We start from the raw sequence: 12,939 nt of genomic DNA, 5'->3' as shown, positions 1-12,939 counted from the left end.
GGATGAAGAGACCTGGGGCGGTGAATGATGGTTGAGTAATTAACCGGAGTGGGGGGTGGAGGAGAAGTGTGGGAGTGTGTTGGGAACATCGGAGCGATGCGTGTGTGTGTGTGTACGATGAATCCGCTCGCTCAGATGTACGATGTAGCCTTTCGCTCGAGTCGCACTTGAGCACGATGAGCAGAATGATAACGAGGACGAGGTCTAGTGGCTCGGACGGACGCTCGAACGAGGATCAACTCTGCACCGATATAATCTACACCGATATAATCTACACCGATATAATCTACACGAGTGATGCGTGAAGTATAAACCGCTCCGTCTCACGCCGCTACAGGAGACTCGATCAACAACAACCTGGCGTGATGACGCCGAGTTACTGCTGCCACCCTGAAGCGCTTTATTCCTCTTATAACACAGCAAGCTGTGCAAGTCTTTCCCTCGGGTTATCTTAAATATAATACACAAAACAGGCTTATTAAACTCCTCTGTCTTTAAGATCTCAGAAAGCCTACCGCTTTACCTCGGACACGAGAGGCTCCTTCCATAAACTTTAAACGCCCGGACGTTCTCCTTACGGGAAACTCACTCGGCCGCATCAACGATCCGGCGTTTCATCTCCGGTGAACGAGCCGTTGCTAAAGAGACGGTGACGTGTCCGAACGAGCGCGGTAATATTAACCGGTGATTTGCAGCTGCGCTACTTTAAAAAAAAAAAAATAATAATAATAAAAATGAATCGACACCTTCTGACCAGTCGGAATCCAGAACCCGACGCCGCTGTCGCGCCGTGACGCGCACATTTCCGATCTCATCACGTCGCAGGTTTGCGGGCTGACGCTTCGTTACGATGTATAACCGCGTATAATCGTTAAAAAACGTCGAAGCCTGAAACGACCGCGGACATGAAGACACGGCCGCTAACGTTACAGATATGACGCCCTGAATAACAACACCACTGCTGAACATTTCAGCGTCTTAACACTTGAATGTCTTAAAGTCTCAGAGGACGGTCCGAGAGAAAAGCGGACAGCATTTAGTTTTGTTTTTTCAACCCTGCGATTCGGTGAAGGCGGCGGCGTGTGCGGATACACTGCATAAAAATCTTAAATAATGGAGGGAGTAGCTGCAGTGTCCTTCACTAATCACAGCAGAAGGTGTGAAAATGAAGCGAAGTACACAAGGTTTCCAGAGAAACAGGAAGTTTCAGAGAAAATGTGCAGAGCGAAACCACATCGTATTTAATCACTTGACCTATTTTTCATTTACCATATAAAATAAAACTAGTCTTTTATCAATTCATTTTATTTCTACATCATTCATTTTATTTTGAATACTAACAGTATCGGGAATACTGACAGGAATACTAACAGTAACGGGAATACTGACAGGAATACTAACAGTAACGGGAATACTGACAGGAATGCTAACAGTAACGGGAATACTGACAGGAATACTGACAGTAACGGGAATACTGACAGGTATACTGACAGTAACGGGAATACTGACAGGAATACTGACAGTAACGGGAATACTGACAGGAATACTGACAGTAACGGGAATACTGACAGGAATACTGACAGTAACGGGAATACTGACAGGAATACTAACAGTAACGGGAATACTGACAGGAATACTAACAGTAACGGGAATACTGACAGTAACGGGAATACTGACAGGAATACTAACAGTATCGGGAATACTGACAGTAACGGGAATACTGACAGGAATACTAACAGTAACGGGAATACTGACAGGAATACTAACAGTAATGGGAATACTAACAGTAACGGGAATACTGACAGGAATGCTAACAGTAACGGGAATACTGACAGGAATGCTAACAGTAACGGGAATACTGACAGGAATGCTAACAGTAACAGGAATACTGACAGTAACTAATGGGAATACTGACAGGAATACTAACAGTAATGGGAATACTGACCTTAACTAACGGGAATACTGACAGGAATGCTAAAAGTAATGGGAAATACTATCAGGAATACTAACAGTAACAGGAATTCCTGTTACATATTTACTGAGTAAACACGATGCTAAGTAAGGTACGGCTGACCTTTTTTGGTTTTACGCATCAGGACTGGACTGAAGACGTCAGAAGACATTTACGTTAAAGCTCGTAATGATGGAAGATACTAGCAGTCTAAAAGTTTGATTGTAGAAATGAAGGTGTATTTTGAGATGCGTTTATCTGCTTCCTGAGCGCTAACTGAATCTTGGCTCGGACGCCGCCGGCCAACAGAAATAGAGGCAGGGTGTAAAATCCTGCTGACGGGCAGAGTAGCACGCTGTAGCGCTTCTGAGGAGATTTTCTGGCATGCCGTGCTGATGCTAACTGTGTTTTAAGCGGCTGATTGTCACAGTTACGGGAAGGCGTGTGCTGGGGGGGGGGGGGGGGGGGGGTTTGGTCACAGCGATGAAGCATCACGAGATCATGTGTTTAAACAAGTGTGTTGTTATTTTGGAGAAATGTGGAAGCAGTGTTCTGTAGAGGTCTGATGATCACGCTAGCAAGCGACGCACTCGCTCAATTCTACACAAATTAGTTACACAGAAAAGAAGTGAATCCCAACAATCAACTCGAAATGACTCCTCAAATGATTCCTCAAATGATTCCTCAAATGACTCATGATATAAACATGCAGCACTGGTGAATGACTAATTCATACGTGTTTGGTGCATAAGAATTGGCACCCACCTATTGCATATATGTTTAGTGTATATGTATTAGTGCATAAGTATGTTCACCTGCCTACTGCATACATGATTAGTATTATATATATATATATATATATATATATATATATATATATATATATATATATATATATATATATTAGTGCATAAGTATTGGCACTTGCTTATTGCATACGTTTAGTGTATATGCATTAGTGCACAAGTATTTGCACCCGCCTTTTGCATACATGTTTAGTGCATATGTATTCGTGCATGCCTACTGCACACGTTTAGTTCATGCATGTTTAGAGCAAAAATATTGGCACCTGTCTAGTGAATACATGCTTAGAGTATAATAAGTAGTGCATGTCTAGTGCATAGATATCTCGCGCTAAAGTACTGGCACATGCCTAGTGCACAAGTCCATATGCATCTTTACCCATGTATGCCTAATGCATACATATTTGCACATGTTTAGCGCGTACGTATTGGCACGTGGTTTGTGCGTACATGTTTAGTACATACACATCTAGTGCATAAATATTGGTACACGTCTAGTGGAAGTGATTGAGCGTCACGCCGCTGAAACTAGGTCACACATTTACCTGCTGCTGCAATTTTTCTTGCTTTTATTTTTCCGCTTGGAGCCGTCCCGGTCTTTGTGGCTGGTGAACGGTAACATTGAGGCGTACCCGTGTTCTGCTTCTGCGAAAATAGATATATAAATAAATAATTCGATTTTTTGTTTTTAATCCATCGATCAATCAAAACATGGCAGCGCTCTGGGGAAAAAAATAAACATCCTCTTGTGCAAAAGTGTGAATTGTCAGATATCCCTGACAAAAAAAAAAAAAAGGAGTCAATGTACTGCTTTCGGGTCAATGATGTCATCTGAACTGGAGTAAACCCAACAGACAACCCAAACCACAACACATCCAGGAGGAGGGAAGGACAGAGAGAAGAAGAGTCGGAGGATGAGCATGCGCTAGGAAAACCTCCATCTGGACTCCAAAAAAAAAAAGTGAATCCCATATAGGACAAGAAAGCAAAAAAAGACAGCACGCGCACACACACACATCCTGATATGCATGAGGATGCGTGCATGCAAAGCACAAAAAAAAAAAATCACGTGAGACTTGCAAATAGGGCACAACAACAAATAGATAAGTAAACAAAATTTATTCGTGCAAAAAAATGTAATCTTGCATCGCAATTTCGAGTAAAAAGATTACATTTGTTTTTATTTGTGATCTCAGCAAACACACTACGCGTGCGCGCATGCAAAAAAAAATGCATGCAATATATAAATATATACACATAAATTTTTTTTACGTTTATATATATATTTATACATATATATATTATTTTTTTTTACCTCTTTCTCTCCGATCAAGATACTCTGCAGCTTCGATCAACATCTGCACCGACCCGATGGCGGCCATGTTCAACAATAACACCGATGTTATGTTAGTAATGTTATAAAAATTTTTTACAAAAATAAAAACAATCAGAGGGAGAAATGTTGTTGTCGTTGTTGTTGTCGCGCGCGTCCGTGTCGGTTAAAAGAGGTGACAAAAACAAAAATAAAAGCTAGCTCAGTGACAGCATGGGGAAAATGTTTTGAGGCAAATGTGTTTTAAATAATGTCGTTGTTGTGTTTTTTTTTTTTTGTAATAAATATAGTGTTCCCAAATGACGTGTCAAAGCGAGCTAGCTCTGGCTAATCGTGTTGTGTAGCTAATTTTAGGGCTGTATTTTTTTTTTTTTAAGACACAAAGTGAAAAAAACAAAAAAATAAATAAATAAAAACTCAAAGAGCAAAAACAAGCTGCCAAAAAAATGAAGCACGAAAAAATTATTGGTGCAAATGATAAAGTGCGAGTGAAAAACAATATATATATATATATTTTTTAACAAAAAAAGATAAACAACTGTTTGTTTGTTTTTTTCCTTCTTCTTAATCAACTGTCAAAAACAAAAACAAGCCGTGAAAGCAGCTTAAGCTAAGATTACATTAAATGCATTTAATTTGTTTAAAATTGCAAAAAAAAAAATTCCGCCTCTGCGCTCTTGAAAAAATACTTTACTTGACGTTTTAGTGGAAAATAAACAAAAAATGAGCTGCTAGTTGATTTTAAAAGTGAGGGGAAAAAATTAATAAACAAAGTGCCAGACTTTGTGTCAAAAAAAAAAAGCTCAAGTTGAATTAAAACTAATTAAGCTAAGCTACATGATCAACCATTAGTTCTTAGCAAATGGTTATTGTTGCTATAATTATTTTAATTTTTTCAACGATAGAAAAAAAGCGTAGCTAGCAAAATTATAAACGTCGCTCTTTGCAGGCAGCTGAAACGGTTGTGAAGGGACTGCTGTCATATTATCCCTAGCTCGACCGAAGGCTCGATCTCAACCACGTATTCGCTCCCTACACTCACTCCCTACCTAGGCTGCAATATAAACACATCTCGAGCTCACTGTTTTAAGAAAAAAGCTGTTCGGGACGCGACCGCGGAACGCTTGAGGATCCTCACAATCATTGGATGACGCGTTTCAGGAAACGCGTTTCCTATTGGTCAAGAATTCTGTCATGAAAACAAGAGCCGCGCGTGACACGGAGCCTTTTTCCTATTGGTCAAAAAGGTCGGGGGGCGGGGGTTCGACGGCTGAAGAGAATTGAGGAAGAAAATAAGCGAAAATACGCAGCGAAAATAACATGTATTTATACGTTTTTAGTCAGAAATAGCATTAACAGACGGATTCGGTGTTGTTTAGTCGAATGTAGCAGTAGTTGACGCGTTTATTTAGTCAGAAATCTAAGCCATTCAAGCTTCGTTTGTTGTTCAATCGCTATTGGTCGCCTCGCGCCAGCATAGTCGCTTGTGATTGGTCGGAAAGCAACACCCCCGGAAGTTCAGCGCAGACACGCCCACCCTCCTCTGCACATGCTGTTTTTGCAGAAACATGACTCGATGCCAAAAACCATAACATTATGCTATACTTTTGTTTTCAGACCAATATTTATATTTATCACTGCAAATGAGTCATATTTATTATTTATTAATTATAAAAATGTTTTTCAAAATTCATTTAATCAGCACACTGCATGTCAGTCATGTAAAATGGTTGCAATTATAATCCCTATCAGTGGAATGACCTTTGATAAAGGGCAGTGTATGGATGTAAACAGTAAAAACTGGTGGATTATAACAGATTAATACAGCAAAATTATATTTAATACTATAATTATAACAGAGCTGCAAACATATCAAATGACAAATTTTATTGAAAGTCAGGAGGTTCATGGGTATATATACACTAAATATATATAAACAGATATTTAGGCATGTGGTATTAACAATACAAATAAACAAAAATTAAAATATACACTCAATGAATGCAAACACACAGCACTCGAGGAGCAAAAGCCAAGAAGTTCAAGTCCTCGAGCGCTGTCCTTGATCAAGCGATAAAGTCCAGAGGTCTGTTGAAGCCACCTTTCCTGTTCATGTATTGCCTGTGAAAGAAAATATGATTACATCATTGATCTCCTCTCTGCACCAACGTATTACATCACCGTCGGCCAATAGCAGCCTTTGTCTCCGAGCTGGGAAGTGACTCCGGATGCGATTGGCCGGCTGAGAAGAGATGCTGCTGCTGCTGCTGATGGAGCACGTAAACAACACTGCTTCTCTCTCCTCAGGAGCATGCAGATGAAAAAAAAACAAACACAAACGAGCGCAGACGTCTCCTCGCGTCACGCATGCACGAACGGAGACGGTTTATAGAAATTTAGGGCCAAATATTTGTTACAAATAATCAATAACTCTTTAATTAAAGCAAAGATTGCAGATACACCTTTTTATTTTAAAGAATACATCCTTTCTGTTATATTTTCACTCGCATGTCTACACTTGAACCTCCATTTTAGTTTAATTACACTTCACTGCATCTGTATTGTTCATACGTTATCTATAGCTCTATCTGTATATTTTTCTAACTAAAAGTATTCCTTGTTCTCATTATCTGTTTTTTTTCCTGTATCTTCAAGCAATTGGCACAAACAGTTTCCTCTGCAATCAATAAACTCCATCTCATCTTATTAGCACATTAGACAGCATCACATCACAGTATACAAGAGATTCTTCCACTGCACAGGAATCAACCCAAAGAAGTAGTAGTATCAGAAAATCATATATATTGGCACCTTTGGTAAATATGAGCAAAGAAGGCTGTGAAAATTGTCTATTGTTTAACCTTTTGGTATTTTGTTCAAAAATACTCTGCTCTCATGGATAGGAAACAATTGCAAAAACAACAGTTTATCAACAACAACAAAAAACTCTGTTAAATATAGGTGTGCAACAATTATTAGCACCTAATGAATGCATATGAGAGAAATATATTTGAAGTCTATTCCCATTGATATTTTAATTTTTTCAGTACACCTGGGTGAGTAGGAACAGGAAATTGTTCAACCATGACTTCCTGTTTCACAGGGGTATAAATATGAGGTAACACACAGGCCAAACTCCCTTAGTCATTCATAACGATGGGTAAGAGCGAGGAATGTAGCTGTGATGTGCAGCAAAAGGTTGTTGAGCTTCACACAATGGGGCGTGTCTATAAGAAAATAGCACAAGCATTGAAAACGCCCATTTCACCATCAGGGCAATAATGAAGAAGTTCCAGTCGACTGGAAATGTTATGAATCGACCTGGAATTGGACGTGAGTCTATATCGTCTCAACACACTGTGAAGAGGACGGTTCGAGTGGACAAAACATCTCCAAGGATCACAGCTGGAGAACTGCAGAAGTTAGTCGTGTCTTGGGGTCAGAAAGTCTCCAGAACTACAATCTGAAGTCACCGACATCACCACAAGCTGTTTGGAAGGGTTTGAAGAAAAAAGCCTCTACTCTCATCCAAAAACACACTCGAGCGTCTTCAGTGTGCCGACACTACTGGAACTGCAAATGGGATCGGGTTCTACGGTCAGATGAAACCAGAACAGAGCTTTTTGGTAATAAACACAGAGGTGGTTTTGGAGCACACAGAGAGGTAGCCGTATGGAAAAGTCCCTCATGCCCACGGTTAAATATGGAGGAGGATCTTTAATGTTTTGGGGCTGTTTTTCTGCCAGAGGACCTGGACATGGCATCAAGGACTCTATCAAATATCAACAGATATTAAATGAAAACCTGACTGTCTCTGCCAGAAAGATTCAAATGGGCCGTGGTTGGATCTTCCAGCAGGACGATGATCCAAAACATCATCAAAATCAACACAGAAATGGTTTACTGACCACAAAATCAAGGTCCTGCCCTGACCATCCCAGTCCCCTGACCTGAACCCCATAGAACACCTGTGGGGTGAACTGAAGAGGAGAGTCCACCAGCGTGGACCTGAAATGTGAAGGATCTGGAGAGGTTCTGTACGGAGGAACGCTCTCAGATCCCTCGCCATGTATTCTCCAACCTCATCAGCGTTATAGGAGAAGACTCCGAGCTGTTATCTTGGCAGAGGGAGCTAGCACAAAGTACTGACTAAAATCGTGCTAATAATTGTTGCACACCTATATTTAACAAATTTCCATGCGACGCCATGTCTACGACTGACTAAAACTAACGTCATGTCTCAAACCGCATACTTGCATATGACTCTAGACCCTTACTGAGTACCAACACTTTTCCCATTATGGTTAGCGTTTTCAATGTTAAAAACCTTTTGTGAACCAGCCATCTGGATTTTTATGATCAGTAAATGTTTTTGAACGTATGGCCAGGGGGTTTTCGAACAGAGACGAAGATCGTGACGACGGCAGAAGGTTTCGAAGCGAAACGGAGCTCGTCAGTGTGCTTAACCTAACTAAACATTACAGTTCGACTTGTAAACCAGGTAAACAGAGAGAGGACGACAGGACTGTCTAGAGGAATAAAATAACGCCGCAGTTATTCCTCCAGATTTACAGGAGGAACGAGTGTGTGAACGATGGCGGTCATGCAGCAGCTGCGCTCCACTCTTCTACTGTACTTAGTTGTCTTTTCTACTCATTTCTTATTTTTAATGCTCAGTCCGAGGTGGAGTAGGCCAGGTTTTCATTTGACTGCAAGTTAGATACTCTATTTAACTGTATTTAACAAATAAATATAATCTCGTGGTACGCGCAGCGAAAGCATATTTGCACCGTAAGATGCGTATAACTCCAATCGTAATATGACATCGTACTGAAACATTTGGTTCATTAGATTGAGGTACGGGTTTGGGGCGCCAAAACTTTGCAGATTCAGTCCTACCTCTTGCAAATGAACGGAAGCGCGTTTGTAATGAAGAGACATGGAAACAGAGGGTATAGAACGTAAAAAACAAACCTGTATTTCCTCTTCTGAGTGACATTGATGGCGTGCGCGTTAACAGAACCGTCCACCTTCTTACCCTGCGAGAAACAAAGCGTTCCATCTTTATTAAAAACGGTAAAGTTTATTTCTCATGTTAAAGCAGCTGAGGGTTAAACACTGGGATATGAAAGGAAGTCACGGCCTCGTGGCAATTGAGCTCGGACTCAGCACCAATCGTCGACGCGCGTGTTTTGTTTTAATGCACAAATGCTTTATAAAAAAGATAAGTCGAGTGTACTGTGACGTTAGAATCAGCCCTAACGTTAAACAAACAATTCTTTCCTCGAATGATTCTCCGCGCGGTGCTCGGGCAGAGGAAATGGACGAAACACAAACACGGGCTGCAGGTTTTGTCTCACGGCGCCACCGTGTGGTCGTCGTTAACAACATGGTTTACGTCTCACGAGGATTCAGCCCGCCGTAGAGAGAGGTGAAAAGCACCAGAGAGAGCTTTCACACATATCAGTCCATTTCGGTTTGTTTTAAACATTGTTAAATGAATCGTCTGAGGAGCGGACGGAGCTGAAAACAACCTCGTAAATCCTCGCTCGTTCGCGGTGGGGAACACAGCCATGGAGAGGAAAAAAAACGTAAACCAAGTGCATGTGGAACGCCGGCGCAAAACAAATGATCGGATAAATACAAAAACAAGCACTGCGGGTCAAAACACATGGCATGTTGATTCACTTCAATCGGTGAGTCGATTCGGAGTTGATTCTCAGCCTTAGAGAGACAGACAGAGAGAAAGAGCGAGATCAAGAGAGACAATTCACAGACATGGGGGGGACACAAACAGGGAGAGAGAGAGGGAGACAGATAGACAGACACTGGGGGAGAGGGAGAGCGAGAGAGATAGACAGACTGGGAGAGAGATAGACAGAGACAAAGACAGATTATATATATATATATATATATATAATATATATATATTATATATATAAAAATAAATAAATAAATAGAGAGAGAGACACAGACATTGGGGGGGGGAGACAGGGAGAGAGACACACAGAGGGAGAAAAGCATGCAGAGACTGTTAGATTGAGAGCAGCTGGAGTCCCACCCCTCAGAACGAACAGCCAATCGGCTTGTTGAAGTAGCAGAAAACGCCTGACCAATCAGATTCTCACACCGATTCACACACACAGGCTCAGCTTTGATCCGTCAGTCTAAACGTTCATTTTTGTGCTATTTAAAAGATCAAAATCATGGAATGTGTGTGTTTAAAACGTGGTCTTGATCCGTTTCGGGTTCAGCGAGAAAGCCTCACTCAAGACTTTAATCATTTACACAATTCAGCTTTTACAGAGCGCACGATTTCCTCTCACCTTCGTGGTGTCGAAGGAACCGAAACCCATCAGCTTCATCATCTCGATCTCTTCTTCTGTTTTACCCTGCATGTCCTCCGCTGCCACACACACAATCATCATCATCATCATCATGTTTATTACCACTGTGTCTATTAAACAGCTCATGAGCACACGCAGTCTCACCGGATATCTGATGGACCTTCGCAGGCTTCTCCTTCACCTCCTTCCGCTCCTCGTCTCGTCGGTCCTTCTGCCTGAGCGGAGACTGTGAGGATGAACGGTGTCGCCGCGGAGACCTGCATTTACACAGACACGGCAAGAGCGATGGGTCACACGCTAACTGCTCAGACACCCGTGTGTGTGAGAGTGCTTTTACACTGCAGGATTATTACTCATCACACTGTATGATTGTACCGCAATGGACACTATCTGAATCTGTATCTACACCGGGAGTGGGCGTGGCTTAAACAAGATTTAAACAGGGTGTGGTAGTGCTCTGATTGGTGCTGCTTATTAAATTTTGCTAAAAACCCATGACCTAGCCTTTGGTGACGTCATGTCACGTGACTAAGGTCTCGCTTTAACCTTCATAAAACTAATCATGGCTACAAAAAAAGTTTGAGATCTTTTTCTCGTTTCCGTCGCGTGCTCACCTGGATCGCCGCCTGTGCGGTGAGCGCGAGCGGCTTCTACGCCGGTCCCTGTCTCGAGACCGCGAGCGCTCACGCTCCCGGTCTCTCTCCCTGCGCCTGCGCTCGCGGTCCCTGGAAGACGAGCGCGAGCGGCGTCTCTCTGCAAAAACAACAACAACAACACAAATCAATCCAACACCGTCCGCGTCCAAATCCGCTCCCTATCAAACACAGTGCACCAAGTAAGGTGTAGCAGAAGACATTCTTTTATTCAGCTCGTGACAATTAAATTATGCATCAATAAAAAATAAACAATGAATAAAAAAACAGCGTAAACAAAAACACCCCGAGTTAGTTATGTGCAAGAACATAGCTATAAGTTCGTCCGGAGAAAAAAAATTCACATAATAAATAAGTCCTAAATCATTAAACGTATTCACATCATGAACATTTCTAGGTTATGTATGAGGTGCTGTATGAGCATGTTGTTGCTAATCCTAACAGCAAACACTGATCTAAATAAATCGTCAGTTAAAGGCGGAAAAAGAACCCCTACCTCGTCGGGAAGGTGATCTGCTCCTGCTTCGCCCCATCTTTTACGTTTAAATCCTTTTTATATATATATATATTTTTATTATTATTATTTCAATCGCCAATTAAAAGACGCTTGTGGAAATTTCTCGATGCGAACGTTTACGTTACGCCATTTTCTATTCAAGCGCGCGTCAATGAAACCGTTCCGTCGGGAAACAACAATCACCGGACTGTTAGTTCCGATATAAAGTTCCGATGTAAACGTGTTTATTCGTATTGAATCGAGTTAAACATTATATGGAAGAAAGAAAAGTGACATAAATATCTGAATAAACAAAGAGTTTTAAAAGCTTATTGACTTCTTAAGATTGAAAATGAAATGGTGAAAAACTGAATTCATAACAACAAAACTATTTTCCCCTACGAGGGACAATAAAAAGTCGACAACAACAACAACAACATAATATTGAAATGAAAAGCACACATCTGTATTTATTTATTTAGATTTAACCTCCTTGAACTTCAGAATTCAGTTTTTAAATCAAGTATCTATATTCAAAAATATTTTTTTCAGTGTTCAGTACTTCAGATTTAATGATTCACGTGGGACACCTGATTAGTAGTTATTGCCCCGCCCCCCTCTCTCTAATGTGTTTGAGATGAAATTTGAAGTAATTTTTTTAAAATGTGGAAAAATTCTAGAGAATCTGGATATGCTGTAAAATAATCCATGCAGGAATTTATTTATTTATTAATTGCTATGCTTGGTTAGAATTGTAGCATGTAAATAATAACGTTAATTTTAAAATGTAATATTTTCCTCCATTTTGATGCTATTCAAGTTTATTTAGACCGAGCAAGATTAAAAGCTTATCCCAATCTGAAAACGCCGGACTCTACACGCACCATGGAACGGTGGTGAGTGAGCCAGATGAAGACAAGGCTGCCAATATTTTAATCTTAATGAAAGTAGAAACACCCGATATTTTTATTGGTGAATCTTTAAAGACTAGATATGTGTTGAAACACCTTTGTGTGATGTACCCCATGTAGTGAACATATACAGTATAGTAAATAAGAAGGCATTTGGGATGAAACTAAAACACTAAAGTGTAATATCGAGCTAAATATCAGCAACACAATAAATGAGAGAACATCATGTTTTTAAATGAATAAAAACAAATCTAAAACATTCAATTAGATGATAGGATTGCAGCAGAAAAATGAGATTAGAGAAGATACAGCAGCTTCAACGGTCAGAAAAGTGTTGAAGACTGTGACGATGAAAACAATATAATGTATGGTTTATAAATAACATTATGTGGGCTAGACTTAAAGATTTTAACGTAGACTCCAAACTAGAGTGATGTATATTTTT

The 12,939-nt window shown here is 40.6% G+C and overlaps 2 protein-coding genes across 2 annotated transcripts in view; both read right to left on the bottom strand.

Annotated features, from left to right (window-relative positions):
* The window catches only part of mxd1 (MAX dimerization protein 1), a 33,190-nt gene extending 28,111 nt beyond the window's left edge, over nucleotides 1-5,079 (bottom strand). Inside the window, exons 1-2 of the mRNA XM_017452121.3 lie at nucleotides 4,070-5,079; nucleotides 3,300-3,399 (exon numbers count right to left, since the gene is read on the bottom strand). Coding sequence (XP_017307610.1) covers nucleotides 3,300-3,399; nucleotides 4,070-4,136 — 167 coding nt within the window. The 5' untranslated portion in view covers nucleotides 4,137-5,079. The remainder of the gene's footprint in view (nucleotides 1-3,299; nucleotides 3,400-4,069) is intronic.
* Nucleotides 5,080-5,959: 880 nt separating this feature from the next.
* snrnp27 (small nuclear ribonucleoprotein 27 (U4/U6.U5)) lies at nucleotides 5,960-11,762 on the bottom strand. Its single transcript, XM_017452433.3, has 6 exons — nucleotides 11,584-11,762; nucleotides 11,049-11,187; nucleotides 10,579-10,691; nucleotides 10,414-10,493; nucleotides 9,062-9,126; nucleotides 5,960-6,208 (listed from the first exon to the last, which is right to left on the bottom strand). The coding sequence occupies exons 1-6, from the start codon at nucleotides 11,618-11,620 to the stop codon at nucleotides 6,154-6,156; spliced, it is 489 nt and encodes a 162-aa protein (XP_017307922.1). The 5' UTR covers nucleotides 11,621-11,762; the 3' UTR covers nucleotides 5,960-6,153.
* Nucleotides 11,763-12,939: the final 1,177 nt, after the last annotated feature.

The sequence above is a fragment of the Ictalurus punctatus genome, chromosome 22 (genome assembly GCF_001660625.3).
Source record: "Ictalurus punctatus breed USDA103 chromosome 22, Coco_2.0, whole genome shotgun sequence".
Taxonomy (NCBI): Eukaryota; Metazoa; Chordata; class Actinopteri; order Siluriformes; family Ictaluridae; genus Ictalurus; species Ictalurus punctatus.
The sequence above is the reverse complement of the archived record's forward strand: the minus strand, read 5'-3'. Positions and strand labels throughout refer to the sequence as shown.